Here is a 17,709-nt window from a genome sequence, read left to right as displayed (position 1 = left end):
GTAGGGTTCTCGCACGTGCAGTGAGGGGAGGGGAAGAATGTTCCAGAAAGAAGTGAAAGCATGTGTGAAGATTTAGACTTGAGAGAGCAAGGCCTCTCTGCTGCACTGGAAGAGGTTGTGAGTGGCTGGAGCCTAGTGTGCAGGTGGTGGGACATGGTGAGAGATGGGCAGGAAAGGTGAGGGAGCCTTTGCAAGGGACATTGGCCTTTACAGTGTGCCCTTTACTGCGAGAACAGCAGGAAGACCCGTAGGGTTTTTTTTCTGACATTTTATGAAAATTCCCAACATATGGAAAAGTTGAAGGAATTTTACAGTTAATATTCATATACCCAAACCCAGATTCTTCCATTAACATTTAACTATTTTTGCCTTATCATATGTGTCCCACCATGCAACTATGAAAAAAGTGCATTTCAAAGTAAATTGCAGATGTTGGTATATTTCCCTTTAAATACTTCAGCATGAATATCATTAACTAGAATCCCTTTCAGGGTCTTAAGAGGGAGAGTGGCATGATTCAGGAAGATCACTCAGCTGCAGGGTACGGAATGGATTAGAGCGTGGTATGAACTTGGTGAATGTTCACTTTTGAGTGGTATGTTTATATAGTGAGAGAAGAGAACTGGGAGGCCGATGGGTTAAGACAGAGAGAAAAAGCAGTCTAACAAATAATGTGGTTGGAAGATGTGTATAACCCTAGAACAAGACTATATCTTTGCAAATACCTCAGATGAGATTTCTGGAAATAGTAGGTAACAAATGAGATTTTGTTTACAGAGTATGTCTTCATTGGCCTCTGTAGACCTTTCAGGAAATCTGTTTTCAGATGTCTGCATTTGCCATCAAGACAAATCATGTCAGAGTTCATTTAGGTGTAAAAAAAAAAAAAAAAGGTGACAGCAACAGAAAATGGTCATTATAATTGAGGCTTAAGACTTATTTTAAAATGTGTAGAATATGAATGTTTAATTTTCAACCATCTGTAACTTCCAAATGTCATTAAAGTTGAAGACGGGAGAAATTTTGTTCCCAGAAAGACTTTGTTTCGGCAAGCAAAGTGCGTCTTCAAGCATCTTGAGAATCTTCTTTGTTAGTTAGGTTTAGAATATTCTTGAGAATAAGATATTCTTCTGTTTTTCTTCCCTCGTTGTATTTTCTTCTGAGGACAAAGGGGAGTTGCACTCTTGAGAAGGTTGACTTGGATTCTCTTGGGAGATTTGGATTACTGTCACCATGTTCCCACAGTCTTTGTTGACTGTGGCCTGGCCTCAGTTTCCTCATCTCTAAGTAGAGAGGATGTCGTTAGAGTTCCTTATAACCTGTCTGTGTTTATGAAATGTTCTTTATTCTCATTGTGAACACTTGTAATTTGTTACCAGAAATGAGAAATTTCAAATCACAGAATGGGAGGAAAAAATCTCTAACTACCATATTTACCATATAAAAATCTCTAACTACCATATTTACCGTATTCCATTTATTTGATAGTATACTCTTTTTTTCCAAATTTAATGTTGTAAAATTTTTCTTAAAATGGGTCCCCAAGGGCTTCCCTGGTGGTGCAGTGGTTGAGAGACCGCCTGCCGATGCAGGGGACATGGGTTCGTGCCCCAGTCCGGGAAGATCCCACATGCCGTGGAGCGGCTGGGCCCGTGAGCCATGACCACTGAGCCTGCGCGTCCGGAGCCTGTGCTCCGCAACGGGAGAGGCCACAACAGTGAGAGGCCCACGTACCGCAAAAAACCCAAAAAGGGTCCCCAAGGTTTAAAATTCCAGGAGAGAAGAAATTAGTATAGTAAAACAAACTTCTTTCCCAATCCTTAGAGGTAGAATCAGGAGAATGGGAACATAACCATCCATCACTCAGAGGCTGCCCCCAGAGAGGAATGCATTAAATCATTTTTCTTTTTCTTCTGAAAATAAGTGACCCCTGGAAGCAGGAATGTCTTATTCTTTTGTCATAATACAAAAATAATAAGCAGTATGTTTAATAGTCTTCTAAAGATTTAATTATTGTTTATTTGTTGTATATTGGAAAGAGGGTGCTTTGGAGTTCAATTCATATGAATTCAGATTCTGGCCTTGTCATTTCCTACCTGTTTGAGACTTTGGATAAGATACTTTAACAATTCTGAGCCCCAGGTATCCTCAAATGGGAGGTAATCATCATTCCGCTAGAGTTGTGGTTGTGTTGGAATTACTGCTGGTTAGATGCATACGGTAGGCACTGTGTGTTTGCTGCTCCTGCTGCTTCCATAGAGATGGAAGCAGAAGCCAATGATGGCTCTGTTTGACTAGGCTGTGGGCAAAGGGAGGTAAACTACAGTCCTTTAATTTTTCTTATATAGAAGCACATTGATGGACTTGAAATTTCATCCCTTTTCTGTCCTGACTTCTGAGGCTTTTGCATTAATGCACACTAAAGTTTAAAAACCCTCCCAGGACTTCCCTAGCAGTCCAGTGCTTAAGACTCCGTGCTGGGACTTCCCTGGTGGCACAGTGGTTAAGAACCCGCCTGCCAGTGCAGGGGACACGGGTTCTAGCCCTGGTCTGGAAAGATCCCACATGCCATGGAGCAGCTAAACCTGTGTGCCACAGCTGCTGAGCCTGCACTCTAGAGCCCACGAGCCACAACTACTGAGCCCACATGCCACAACTACTGAAGCATGTGCGCCTAGAACCCATGCTCCACAACAAGAGAAGCCCGTGCGCTGCAACGAAGAGTGGCTCCTGCTCGCTGCAACTAGAGAAAGCCCACGTGCAGCAACAAAGGACCAACGCAGCCAAAAATAAATAAATAAATAAAATTTATTAAAAAAAAAAAAGACTCCGTGCTTCCACTGCAGGGGGCATGGGTTTAACCCCTGATCGGGGAACTAAGATCCCGTATGCCGCAGGGCACGGCCAAAAAAAAAAAAAAGAACCCTCCCTAAGTGGGTAAGGGGACAGAATTTGTATTTGTTCATTCAGGGATTTGTGAAACTTGTATTAATATCTTGGCATATTTTTTTGTTGTTTGAGACATCTATCAGTGGCTACTGTGTAGGAGGATTAGGAATATACTTTTCACTATGAAGAGTTAATAGGCACTGGAGATGCAGCAGTTATCAAAACACAAAAATGCCTGTTCCTCTGGAGTTTTGGGGGGTAGGGAGTGACTAAGCAAAAAAAAGAAAAAGCCGTATTATGTTAGTAAGTTCAATGGAGAAAAAACAAGAAGCAGTAGGGGTGTTGGGAGGTTGTGATTTTATTGATTGATTGACTGAGGTTGTGATTTTAAATGAGGTGATTAGGGACAACAGCCTACCTGAGGAAGTGATATTTGAGGGAAGTTACGAAGAAGCTTAGGTAACACATAGAAGAGTATGTTCTAAATAGAGGGAACAGTGGATAAGGGCCTTGATGTGGGACTCTTTTATTAATAATTATGTAAGTGAATGTTTGGGGGGAAAATGCAAGATAATGATATTAATACTTCTGTGCATATTGAAATGTGAGTTATTTATGGGACATCCAAATAATGACGACTAGTAAGTAGTTCAGGAGAGACTGAGGCTGGAAAGAAGTCTGTGAGTCACCAGATTATAGGTGGTATTGAAGTCTTGTGTGGAGATTCCCCTAGAATTATATGTAGAGCGAGAAGAATAGAGGTCTGAAGAAGGAACCCTGGGAGACACAAATGTTGGGGGTGGGGGTGGAAGCTTGCAAGGAAGACTTAGGACCAACCACCTAAAGGTAAGTGGTAGAACAGGAGGGGTGGCGCGACTGTAGCTGTGGCAAGGGAGGGTCTTCTCTGCCCTCTGTGTTTCCCTTAACCTCGCTGCCAGCTCCCAGCCAAATCAGCCTTTGAGTTCAGCTGTCGCATCACACCACTAATACTTTAGTTAAGGCCTACCTCATTTCTTGCTAGGACTCCAGTAATTGTCTATTATCTAGTCTCCTTACTCCCAAACCTACCCTTGTCAGTCACTCTTCCACACCTCTGTGATAGCAATCTTCCTAAAATACCTAACTACTGCCAGTGACTCTTCAGGATAAAGCCTAACCATCTCAGCCTGGCATAGGATGCCCTTTGTGATCTGGCATTCCCTTTTTATTCTCACTTTCTGGCTCCTTTTCCCCCTTACATTCTAAATTTCATGCATTCAAATTATCTGTCCCTTCTAGAAGGACACTTCTTTGTCTCCAGGCCTCTGTATATGCTTTCCTACTTCCTGGAATGACTAACTGTCTGTGGTTCATTAACACTACAAGATCTGGCTGAAGTGTCACTTTCTGTGCAAAGCCCTTTTTGACTTCCAAGCAAATCCAGGATCTTCCCTTTGGTCTGGTTTCCTGCTTGTTGCACATCTCTAGTGCAGTCCTAATGACAGTATCTTGAAATTGTCTTCTGTTTGTTTTCCCTCTCCAATTTATGAGCTCCTAGGACAGCAACTTTGACCCGTGGGTCTTTGTAATCCTAGCGCTTGGCTTAGTGTAGTAAACGTCTAAGTGACATCTAAACGTCTGAGTTCTCAAAGTGTGGTCCTTGGACCAGCTGCATCAGCAACACCGGAAACTTGTTAGAAATGCAGATGCATGGGCCCCACCCCAGATTTACTGACTCAGAAAGCCAGGAGGTGAGGCCCAGCAGTGTGTTTTAACAAGCCCCCCAGGTTATCCTGATGCTTTTTTTTTTTTTTTTTTTTTTTGCGGTACGCAGGCCTCTCACTGTTGTGGCCTCTCCGGTTGCAGAGCACAGGCTCCGGACACGCAGGCTCAGTGGCCATGGCTCACGGGCCCAGCCGCTCCGCGGCATGTGGGATCTTCCCGGACCGGGGCACGAACCCGTGTCCCCTGCATCGGCAGGCGGACTCTCAACCACTGCGCCACCAGGGAAGCCCTCCTGATGCATTTTTGAGAACCATTACTCCAGTGAAATGAATGATGGTCAGCATTCACTGGGGAGGAGTTTCCACCACGGTGAAAAGCCCGCGCACCGCATCAAAGAGTAGCCCCCACTTGCCACAACTAGAGAAAGCTCATGCGCAGCAACGAAGACCCAACGCAGCCTAAATGAATAAATAAAATGAATTAAAAAAAAGTATTTATGTATTTTATTTTTCACTGGTTAACCTTATGATGTCCATTTTAAGCATGATCATAATGGAACTCATGTCATTATCATAGATATTCCTGTTTTCAACCCAGTCTGTATTTTGATGGACCATTTTAATGGTTCACTGCAAAAATAGTACTGAAAAGTAAATACTCATTTAATGGCAAGTTCTTTATTGCTTAGTTAAGTCTATACTTACTGCTGTGAAATGTTGGAAATGGTTCAGAACCATTCTGACCAGTACAGTTGAAAATAGCACTGACTGCTCTGGGACACTTTCTTTTGAGTTTGGCATACCTATGTGGCCACTCTCTTCTCTGTTCCGTCTGCATCACTTGGCCTCAGCTTGGTACCAGAAGGTTGATAAACACCATTGCAGAGGTGGGTACTGCAATTTTCTGACAGCGTTTAGATATAAAGATAGTTATTCAGAAGATCCAGGACATATAGAATTTTTTAAGTGCTTAACATGAAAATGAAAATAACTTTTAAATTCTCAGAGAACTCATGAGTCTTCAGAAATAAGTCCTTAGATCCAAGAAACTCATCTTTATTAAGTACCAATAACACAATATTGCCAATAACAAAATAAGTCCATGAAATAGTAACATGTAGTATTTAAATAAATTCACAATGTAAAAGAAACTCACCAAAACATTGACTAGCTAGCCTAGTTTTAAACTTTTAAAATTTGTGCCAAGTTTAAATCACATGATTTCTTGCTATTAATATTTTTTAAGTCTACATTTTATTTTTGTCTATTCTGCATTCTCTCTGCCCTTGTTTTTGCCCAACTCACTATCCCCAATCCTCACTCCTCTCCTTTGCGCATATTTCTTACGGCTTCATGGTTTTGGTGAGGCTACAGTCACAGTTCCCTGCCCAGGTCAGTTTTTATGTATTATCCTTCCTCCATGAGTGGCCCTTAGGTATTCACGTAACCCCAGCTGGGCCAACTAAGAGTCTTTACCTGAGAGTCTTCAGACTGAAAACTGACAGAGAGTCTTTTGTTCCTTGTAGATTAAATGAGGATGGCACAAGAGTTGAGCCTCCTGAAAAATACCCATAGAGGAAGCCATTTGTAATAGGATAAAATGAGACTTAACAAGAGGAGCAGAGATACCAAGGGAGAGAGAATCCTGGAGGTGAAGTCTGCATCTTCACCTGTATAATTACCTAGTTATTTTCCAGCAAATTACCCTTTTGGTTGAAGCTCGTTCCAGTTGGGTTTTCTCTTGGCACACTAGAAAGCATTCTTTAATAATCCATATTATAATTTTAAAGATTTGTCCTTTTTTACAGGTGAAGATGGAGCTGGAAAAACAAGCTTAATAAGAAAAATTCAGGGAATAGAGGAGTACAAGAAAGGAAGAGGATTGGAATATTTGTACTTAAATGTTCATGATGAAGACAGGGATGGTGAGTGTCGTTTATTTGTAATGTAAGTTTACTGAAGTCTTTCCAAGTTGCACTGCTGTCCATATTAATATTAGTCTTTGACTTTTCTTAGTGTGTCATTTTTTACTAGGAGACCTACTGTGTCATGCCAGTCAGTAAATAGTTATGTTAGGGCATACTTTTATTGGTTTGAGATTGGGATTCATATAGTGGTATTTTTAAACGTCTTAAGGTATTGGTGTGCAGACTTTAGCTTTCTTGCTAACCTTGAAGAATCTCAAATTTTCAGTTCATTTTCCCTCCGATAGTGAAATAGTAGTATCCTATGATTGTTTTGCCCTCTTTTTACCATCGTCTCATTTTTCGACATGAAAGTGTCATTTACTCCCCAGCTTTTCTTATCTGATCAGCCATTTTTTTCTTCTATAGATCACTTGCCTTCTCATTTTCGTATATAATATCTTGAATATGCATGGCTCTATCTGCTGATGGTAAGAATAGAAACATGTTATTCAGTCTGTGGTTTGGGATTGAGAAATATGAAGTAGAGGATGCTGATTTTCTGTGTTGGCAGTTAAATCATTTTCTTGAGTATTCATTAGGACTTTACTGAATTGGTAGATGTAACCCAAGTAGGTGAACCTTGCCAAAGGAGACATCTCCTGTGGAGATGCCTTAAAATACCAAGTAGTATTGTTAGTTGGATGATGAAATGACTTTATCCTGTTGCCTTGGTAACTTTCTTTTGTCTGTTGTAGATCAAACAAGATGTAATGTATGGATCTTGGATGGAGACCCGTATCACAAAGGCCTCCTTAAATTTTCACTGGATGCCATTTCTCTGAAGGACACTCTAGTTACGTTGGTTGTTGATATGTCAAAGCCTTGGACTGCTTTGGATTCTTTACAGAAATGGGCAAGTGTTGTTAGAGAACATATTGACAAATTGAAAATTCCTCCTGAAGAAATGAAAGAAATGGAACAAAAGTGTGAGTAGTCTAGAAAATAGATTTCAAAGACAAAATATCCTAGCTGACTATCAGAATTGTCAGGAACTTTTGACTTTGAATAAGGTTTAATGAAGGAAACTCAGTGAGAGTACTGCTTTTGAAATTCAGTTTGAATGATGTGCTGTTTTAATATAGTTTTACATTGGAAACATACACATAACGGCAGACTCTTTAGTAGAGGCGCCTTTTCTTCTTTGCCAAAAGGCCGTATGTGTTCATTTTGGAAAGCGGGTTTTCAGGATAAAAAAATCTGAATCTTTCTTCAGCTGCTCATTTTCAGTAGTCTCGTTTCTTGATAAGTAGAGCAATCTTTATTAACCTTGTCAAAATGAAGTATGTCCATAAAGATGTTGAGTAACAACATAAATATAAAGATGTTAAGCTGGTTTTATGATTTACAAAGTACATAATATATTTTGTACGTGCCCATGTAAGTTGGAAATTTTCATGGAAATTATGAAAATGATACGGGTCATTTCTAACAAGTTGTAAGCCACTTGTCACAGTTCTTAATTTCACTGAGAGCTCTTCATATGTCAGTGTTGCACTTTGCTTAAGAAAATATACAGATGGTATGCTGCTGTTCTTTGCTATTGTTAGCTGATAACTTTTAGGGGAAATTTGACAGCTTACTGGAATTTATATGCACGGAAACAGTAAAAACTTAAGAGAATGTATGTCCTAAATTATTGAAAAGGATGTCTAACTGCTTTTAATCTATACCTTTTTTTCCTTGTTGGCCATTACCTCTGGGGCTTTTCTCCCCCCTCTCAAAATTTATTCTATAGCAGTTAGTGGTTTTCAGTGTGTGGTCCTAAGACCAGCAGCATCAGTATCAGTACAGTTGAGAGCTTGTGAGAAATACACATTCTCAGGCCCTTTCCCAGACTGCTGCGTCAGAAACTGCTGAAATCTGGTGCATGCTGTAACTTGAGAACCAATTAGATTTCAGCCTCTAATTTGAAGGGTAATAGCTACCAGAGCTGCTAAAGATATACGCATGCCCCTCTGTTCCTGGTGGAATCATGCTCAACTGTTCAAGATTCCCTCCTCCTGACCCCATGTAAGTTCAGGACAGTTTTCCTTCTTTGTGGCTCTGTATAATATTCCCCCATATACTGTTTTAATCCTGTGCTGTGGATAATTTGTTTCCAAATTGGTTGTTTTGCCTTTAAACATGAAAATCAGTTGTATGGAAATCGCTGTGTGTGTGTATCTGTCACTGGTCCCTTAAGAATTCCTTGAAGAGTAATTACTAAATCAAAGTATACATTGTTAACGCTCTTGGTGTATTCACATTAACTTTTTTTTATTCAAACAGAAAATCACAAAAATTATAATCATCCTCATCAGTTCACTCAGTCCCATGTAATTAATTTTTTTTCATCTTGATCTTTTGTTAGCACTTTTATGAATCCATCAGTTTTCCATTAGAGTTCTGAAAATGCTTATTCATTCAGTTCAGCAGTATAGTCAGTTACCAGAAACCTGTATTGTCAGAGTCTTTTCCATGAATTCCTTGAAGATGAAACCCTTTTATAAGAACATTTTTGCAAAAGCATCAGAGTACACCCGGAACTCTCCGTAAATGACAAAAGACTTAAAAATGACCACGGTTAAAGATTTGATGAGGGCTTCCCTGGTGGCGTAGTGGTTGAGAGTCCGCCTGCCGATGCAGGGGATGTGGGTTCGTGCCCCGGTCCGGGAAGATCCCACATGCCACAGAGCGGCTGGGCCTGTGAGCCATGGCCGCTAAGCCTGTGCATCCAGAGCCTGTGCTCCGCAACGGGAGAGGCCACAGCAGTGAGAGGCCCGCGTACTGCCAAAAAAAAAAAGAGGAGCAGTCATGAGGCTGACAATCCCCTAGACAACAAAACTCTGAAAGAGGCAGGCATCCTTGAGGCCCCAGCTCCTACTGGAGGATCCTTAAAAAGAAAAAAAAGAAAAAAAAAGATTTGATGAAAGTTCATAATAATGCAATTGACAAGGAAATTCAGTTATTTCTGAGATATACATTTTAAATAACTAGAATTATGACTTATAACATTATACCAGAACATATAAGATTTTTAGAAATTTCATGTAGTGTCTGAAACATTTATATTAACATATTTCCATACAAATAACCCAAAGAAAGTTTAGTGTTAGTTTTTTTGTTTGTTTTTGGTTTTTTATACTGCAGGTTCTTATTAGTCATCAATTTTATACACATCAGTGTATACATGTCAATCCCAATCGCCCAATTCAGCACACCACCATCCCCACCCACCGTGGTTTTCCCCCCTCGGTGTCCATACGTTTGTTCTCTACATCTGTGTCTCAACTTCTGCCCTGCAAACCAGTTCATCTGTACCGTCTTTCTAGGTTCCACATACATGCGTTAATATACAATATTTGTTTTTCTCTTTCTGACTTACTTCACTCTGTATGACAGTCTCTAGATCCATCCACGTCTCAACAAATGACTCAATTTCGTTCTTTTTATGGCTGAGTAATATTCCATTGTATATATGTACCATTGTATATATGTAATATTCCATTGTATATATGTACCACATCTTCTTTATCCATTTGGTATTTAGGTTGCTTCTATGACCTGGCTGTTGTAAATAGTGCTGCAATGAACATTGGGGTACATGTGTCTTTTTGAATTATGGTTTTCTCTGGGTATATGCCCAGTAGTGGGATTGCTGGATCATATGGTAATTCTATTTTTAGTTTTTTTTTTTTTTTTTTGGCGGTACACGGACCTCTCACTGTTGTGGCCTCTCCCGTTGCGGAGCACAGGCTCTGGATACGCAGGCTCAGCGGCCATGGCTCACGGGCCCAGCTGCTCCGTGGCCTGTGGGATCTTCCCGGACCGGGGCATGAACCCGTGTCCCCTGCATCGGCAGGCGAACTCTCAACCACTGCGCCACCAGGGAAGCCTTATTTTTAGTTTTTTAAGGAACCTCCATACTGTTCTCCATAGTGGCTGTATCAATTACATTCCCACCAACAGTGCAAGAGGGTTCCCTTTTCTCCACACCCTCTCCAGCATTTGTTGTTTGTAGATTTTCTGATGATGCCCATTCTAACTGGTGTGAGGTGATACCTCATTGTAGTTTTGATTTGCATTTCTCTAATTATTAGTGATGTTGAGCAGCTTTTCATGTGTTTCTTGGCCATCTTTATGTCTTCTTAGGAGAAATGTCTATTTAGGTCTTCTGCCCATTTTTGGATTGGGTTGTTTGTTTCTTTAATATTGAGCTGCATGAGCTGTTTATATATTTTGGAGATTAATCCTTTGTCCGTGGATTCGTTGCGAATATTTTCTCCCATTCTGAGGGTTCTCTTTTCATCTTGTTTATGGTTTCCTTTGCTGTGCAAAAGCTTTGAAGTTTCATTAGGTCCCATTTGTTTATTTTTGTTTTTATTTCCATAACTCTAGGAGGTGGATCAAAAAAGATCTTGCTGTGATTTTTGTCAAAGAGTGTTCTTCCTATGTTTTCCTCTAAGAGTTTTATAGTGTCCGGTCTTACATTTAGGTCTCAAATCCATCTCTTGAGTTTATTTTTGTGTGTGGTGTTAGGGAGTGTTCTAATTTCATTCTTTTACATGTAGCTGTCCAGTTTTCCCAGCACCGCTTATTGAAGAGACTGTCTTTTCTCCATTGAATATCTTTGCCTTCTTTGTCATAGATTAGTTGACCATAGGTGCGTGGGTTAATCTCTGGACTTTCTATCTTGTTCCATTGATCTGTGTTTCTGTTTTTGTGCCAGTACCATATTGTCTTGATTACTGTAGCTTTGTAGTATAGTCTGAAGTCAGGGAGTCTGATTCCTCCAGCTCTGTTTTTTTCCCTCAAGACTGCTTTGGCTATTCGGGGTCTTTTGTGTCTCCATACAAATTTTGTTTTTGTTTTTTTTTTTTTTTTTTTGCGGTACGCGGGCCTCTCACCGCCGTGGCCTCTCCCGTTGCGGAGCACAGGCTCCGGACACCCAGGCCCAGCGGCCATGGCTCACGGGCCTAGCCGCTTCACGGCATGCGGGATCCTCCCGGACCGGGGCACGAACCCGCGTCCCCCGCATCGGCAGGCGGACTCTCAACCACTGCGCCACCAGGGAAGCCCTCCATACAAATTTTAAGATGATTTGTTCTAGTTCTGTAAAATATGCCATTGTTAATTTGATAGGGATTGCATTGACTCTGTAGATTGCTTTGGGTAGTATAGTCATTTTCACAATATTGATTCTTCCAATCCAAGAACATGGTATATCTCTCCAACTGTTGGTATCATCATTACTTTCTTTTATGAGTGTCTTATAGTTTTCTGCATACAGGTCTTTTGCTCCCCTAGGTAGGTTTATTGCTAGGTATTTTATTCTTTTTGTTGCAGTGGTAAATGGGAGTGTTCCCATAATTTCTCTTTCAAATTTTTCATCATTAGTGTATAGGAACACAAGAGATTTCTGTTCATTAATTTTGTATTCTGCATCTTTACCAAATTCATTGATTACCTCTAGTAGTTTTCTGGTGGCATTTTTAGGATTCTCTATGTGTAGTATCATGTCATCTACAAACAGTGACAGTTTTCCTTCTTCCTTTCCAATTTATATTCCTTTTATTTCGTTTTCTTCTCTGATTGCCATGGCTAGGACTTCCAAAACTATGTTGAATAATAGTGGTGAGAGTGGACATCCTTGTCTCATTCCTGATATTAGAGGAAATGCTTTCAGTTTTTCACTATTGAGAATGATGTTGGCTGTGGCTTTGTTGTATATGGCCTTTATTGTGTTGAGGTAGGTTCCCTCTATGCCCACTTCCTCCAGAGTTTTTATCATAAATGGGTGTTGAATTTTTTCAAAAGCTTTTTCTGCATCTGTTGAGATGATCATATGGTTTTTATTCTTCAGTTTGTTAATATGGTGTATCACATTGATTGATTTGCATATATTGAAGAATCCTTGCATCCCTGGGATAAATCCCACTTGATCATGGTGTATGATCCTTTTAATGTGTTGTTGGATTCTGTTTGCTAGTATTTTGTGAAGGATTTTTGCCTCTATATTCATCAGTGATATTGGTCTGTAATTTTCTTTTTTTGTAGTATGTTTGTCTGGTTTTGGTATCAGGGTGATTGTGGCCTCAAAGAATGAGTTTGGGAGTGTTCCTTCCTCTGCAATTTTTGGAAGAGTTTGAGAAGGACGGGTGTTAGCTCTTCTCTAAATGTTTGATAGAATTCACCTGTGAAGCCATCTGGTCCTGGACTTTTATTTTTTGGAAGATTTTTAATCCCAGTTTCAATTTCATTCCTTGTGATTGGTCTGTCATATTTTCTGTTTCTTCCTGGTTCAGTCTTGGAAGGTTATACCTTTCTAAGAATTTGTCCATTTCTTCCAGGTTGTCCATTTTATTGGCATAGAGTTGCTTTTAGTAGTCTCTTAGGATGCTTTTTAGTTCTGCGGTGTCTGTTGTAACTTCTCCTTTTTCATTTCTAATTTTATTGATTTGAGTCCTCTCCCTCTTTTTCTTGATGAGTCTGGCTAATTGTTTATCAATTTTGTTTATCTTCTCAAAGAACCAGCTTTTAGTTTTGTTGATCTTTGCTATTGTTTTCTTTGTTTCTATTTCATTTATTTCTGCTCTGATCTTTATGATTTCTTTCCTTCTGCCAACTTTGGGTTTTGTTTATTCTTCTTTCTCTAGTTCCTTTAGGTGTAAGGTTAGATTGTTTATTTGAGATTTTTCTTGTTTCTTGAGGTAAGCTTGTATAGCTATAAACTTCCCTGTTAGAACTGCTTTTGCTGCATCCCATAGGTTTTGGATTATCGTGTTTTCATTGTCATTTGTCTCTAGGTATTTTTTGATTTCCTGTTTGATTTCTTCAGTGATCTCTTGGTTGTTTAGTAACGTATTGTTTAGCCTCCATGTGTTTGTATTGTTTACGTTTTTTTCCTTGTAATTCATTTCTCATCTCATAGTGTTGTGGTCAGAAAAGATGCTTGATATGATTTCAATTCTCTTAAATTTACTGAGGCTTGATTTGTGACCCAAGATGTGATCTATCCTGGAGAATGTTCCGTGCGCACTTGAGAAGAAAGTGTAATCTGCTGTTTTTGGATGGAATGTCCTATAAATGTCAATTAAATCTATCTGGTCTCTTGTGTCATTTAAAGCTTGTGTTTCCTTATTTATTTTCATTTTGGATGATCTGGTGTAAGTGAGGTGTTAAAGTCCCCCACTATTATTGTGCTACTGTCTATTTCCTCTTTTATAGCTGTTAGCAGTTGCCTTATGTATTGAGGTGTTCCTATGTTGGGTGCATATATATTTATAATTGTTATATCTTCTTCTTGGATTGATCCCTTGATCATTATGCAGTGTCCTTCCTTGTCTCTTGTAACATTCTTTATTTTAAAGTCTATTATATCTGATATGAGTGTTGCTAGTCCAGCTTTCTTTTGATTTCCATTTGCATGGAATATCTTTTGCCATCCCGTCACTTTCAGTCTGTATGTGTCCCTAGGTCTGAAGTGGGTCTCTTGTAGACAGCATATAGATGGCTCTTGTTTTTGTATCCATTCAGCGAGCCTGTGTCTTTTGGTTGGGGCATTTAATCCATTCACGTTTAACATAGTTATCGATATGTATGTTCCTATGACCATTTTCTTAATTGTTTTGGGTTTGTTTTTGTAGATCCTTTTCTTCTCTTGTGTTTCCCACTTAGAGAAGTTCTTTTAGCATTTCTTGTAGAGCTGGTTTGGTGGTGCTGAATTCTCTTAGCTTTTGGTTGTCTGTAAAGCTTTTGATTTCTCCATCAAATCTGAATGAGATCCTTGCCAGGTAGAGTAATCTTGGTTGTAGGTTCTTGCCTTTCATCACTTTAAGTATATAATGCCACTCCCTTCTGGCTTGTAGAGTTTCTGCCGAGAAATCAGCTGTTAACCTTATGGGAGTTCCCTTGTATGTTATTTTTCATTTTTCCCTTGCTGCTTTCAATAATTTTCTTTGTCTTTAATTTTTGCCAATTTGATTACTATGTGTCTCGGCATTTTTCTCCTTGAGTTTATCCTGTATGGGACTTGCTGTGCTTCCTGGACTTGGGTGGCTATTTCTTTTCCCATGTTAGGGAAGTTGTTGACTATAATCTCTTCAGATATTTTCTCTGCTCCTTTCTGTTTCTCTTCTCCTTCTGGGAACCCTATAATGCGAATGTTGTTGCGTTTAATGTTGTCCCAGAGGTCTCTTAGGCTGTCTTCATTTATTTTCATTCTTTTTCTTTATTCTGTTCCGCAGCAGTGAATTCCACTATTCTGTCTTCCAGGTCACTTATCTGTTCTTCTGCCTCAGTTATCCTGCTGTTGGTTCCTTCTAGTGTAGTTTTCATTTCAGTTATTGTATTGTTAATCTCTGTTTGTTCCTTAATTCTTCTAGATCTTTATTAAACATTTCTTGCATCTTCTTGATCTTTGCCTCCATTCTTTTTCCAAGTTCCTGGATCATCTTCACTATCATTATTCTGAATTCTTTTTCTGGAAGGTTGCCTATCTCCACTTCATTTAGTTGTTTTTCTGGGGTTTTATCTTGTTCCTTCATCTGGTACATAGCCCTCTGCCTTTTCATCTTGTCTATCTTTCTGTGAATGTGGTTTTTGTTCCACAGGCTGAAGGATTGTAGTTCTTCTTACTTCTGCTGTCTGCCCTCTGGTGGATGAGGCTATCTAAGAGGCTTGATGGGAGGGACTGGTGGTGGGTAGAGCTGACTCTTGCTCTGGTGGGCAGAGCTCAGTAAAACTTTAATCCACTTGAGTGTTGATAGGTCGGGCTGGGTTCCCTCCCTGTTGGTTGTTTGGCCCGAGGCAACCAAACACTGGAGCCTACCTGGGCTCTTTGGTGGGGCTAATGCCAGACTCTGGAAGGGCTCACGCCAAGGAGTACTTCCCAGAACTTCTGCTGCCAGTGTCCTTGTCCCCACAGTGAGCCACAGCCACCCTCTGCCTCTGCAGGAGACCCTCCAACACTAGCAGGTAGGTCTGGTTCAGTCTCCCCTGGGGTCACTGCTCCTTCCCCTGGGTCCTGATGCACACACTACTTTGTGTGTGCCCTCCAAGAGTGGAGTCTCTGTTTCCCCCAGTCCTTCGAAGTCCTGCCATCAATTCCCACTAGGCTTCAAAGTCTGATTCTCTAGGAATTCCTCCTCCCATTGCCGGGCCGCCAGGTTGGGAAGCCTGATGTGGGGCTCAGAACCTTCACTCCAGTGGGTGGACTTCTGTGGTATAAGTGTTCTCCAGTCTGTGAGTCACCCACCCAGCAGTTATGGGGTTTGATTTTACTGTGATTGGGCCCCTCCTACCGTCTCATTGTGGCTTCTTCTTTGTCTTTGGATGTGGGGTATCTTTTTTGGTGAGTTCCAGTGCCTTCCTGTCGATGATTGTACAGCAGCTAGTCGTGATTCTGGTGTTCTTGCAAGAGGGAGTGAGAGCACGTCCTTCTACTCTGCCATCTTGGTTCCTCTCCCACATTAACTTTTTTTAAGTGAAGGTTTTGACAATTTTGCAAACGATTTCTAAAAACTTACTAGTATTGATAATATCTCCCTAGTTTTTATGGGGGTTATAGGGTAAACATGGCTCAAGATTGCACCTAGGTAAAGAGGAGGAGACCTGAATAAAGGGTTTTGAGAAAGGAAGTTAATATTAGAAAGCCATCTGGAACTCTCTTTTAGATTGTGGAAACCTTCCCTCCCCCACGTATTTATTTTTTCTTCTATCCTTTCAGTGCTCTTTGTGAATTAGAGAGGGTAGAGGGACAGAGCTCAGTTGTGACTTGCCCACAGTAATTTGCACAGATTGAACTAGGCCTGCATTGAACCCCACTCTTTGGAGCCACTCAGTGTTTTATTCTGCCTCCTGATAATTAATGTGGGTCCAGAGTTTCTGTACTGTCTTTGAATTGGATTTCTCAAAACCTTTTTGTTTCTTACACAAGACTAAGTGTGAACTCTAGTAACATATGTATTTAGACGGCAGAAAAGCTACCTGCCGAAATGAAAAGCCATTTCTAAACTATGTATTAAATTATTTACTTTGATTTTCAGTGATTAGAGACTTTCAAGAATATGTAGAGCCAGGAGAAGATTTCCCAGCTTCTCCTCAGAGAAGAACTACCGCATCACAGGAAGACAAAGACGACAGTGTGGTTTTACCTCTGGGTGCAGATACACTTACACAGAACTTGGGCATTCCAGTACTAGTAGTTTGCACAAAGGTTAGTTTGCTTCCTACAGATTCTACTACTGATACTAACCAAGGATGAACAACTGTTTTATTTTCTAGGCTCCTTTTGGAGTTGACACATTAGTTTTCCTAGGTAACTTTTCTTAATAAGAAGATATAATAGTTTAAAATATTGAATGATATTCACATGTTTGTTTTGTGAACTTAATCATAGTTTTCTTTGAAAGAAAATGTTACTTCAGATATTCTAAAATTTGTGATCAAATTTCATTTTCCTAATTCCAGTTAGACTTCAAATTGTATAGTCAGTTTAGTAGAGATAGTTACAGGTAAGATGAAAACTATCAACTTCATAAAATAAAATATTTTTCCACAGTAAGTTTTATATACTAATATCTTGATATTAGAAAATGTACTTAAAATAGACTTAATTTTAAAGATGTATCAATACTCATTATGTAAAGTTGATATGCAGTTATCAAAGGCCTTTATTTAAGAGATTCTGGTAGGATTACTATTATAAAAATTCTGTTAATTTAGTTCTGTCACTGTATACACTTTATAATACAATCAAATTTCCTTTAAAAAATAATTTAAAGTTCACCTTCTTCCTATTTGGTCCTAAGTAGTATGTCTTTACTGTGTAAGCCATGGAATAGTTAAGATAATTACAGAACATATAAACGCTTTTGAGATCTAAAATTATTATGCTTTTTGTAATGTAAAATTTTCACAACTGAGTGAAGGAGGGTGTGGAATTTGTTCACCTTTGGAATAAAAATATAAAAAGTTTTAAATATAGCTTAAGTTTTACTTTAAACACTACAAAAATTATCAATAACAAAGGAATGTGGGGGGAGCATTTAAAATAATTAAGTCAAAGTCTATTGTCTGCTTTTCAAATGGTGATTCAGGTGTAGTTAATTGTTACTTATATCTTTTGCATAAAATTGTGCTTAAACTCTTACAATAGAATCCTTTTGTCT

At 39.6% G+C, this 17,709-nt stretch overlaps 1 protein-coding gene across 2 annotated transcripts in view; it reads left to right on the top strand.

Annotated features, from left to right (window-relative positions):
- DYNC1LI1 (dynein cytoplasmic 1 light intermediate chain 1) overlaps window positions 1-17,709 on the top strand; it is a 94,338-nt gene that overhangs the window by 16,944 nt on the left and 59,685 nt on the right. For both annotated transcript variants that reach the window (XM_079934178.1, XM_079934177.1), the window contains exons 3-5: window positions 6,401-6,517; window positions 7,255-7,485; window positions 16,585-16,754. In XM_079934178.1, coding sequence (XP_079790304.1) covers window positions 6,401-6,517; window positions 7,255-7,485; window positions 16,585-16,754 — 518 coding nt within the window. The remainder of the gene's footprint in view (window positions 1-6,400; window positions 6,518-7,254; window positions 7,486-16,584; window positions 16,755-17,709) is intronic.

The sequence above is a fragment of the Stenella coeruleoalba genome (genome assembly GCF_951394435.1).
Source record: "Stenella coeruleoalba genome assembly, chromosome: 10".
Classification (NCBI taxonomy): Eukaryota; Metazoa; Chordata; class Mammalia; order Artiodactyla; family Delphinidae; genus Stenella; species Stenella coeruleoalba.
This window is presented reverse-complemented; position numbering and strand designations above follow the sequence as displayed.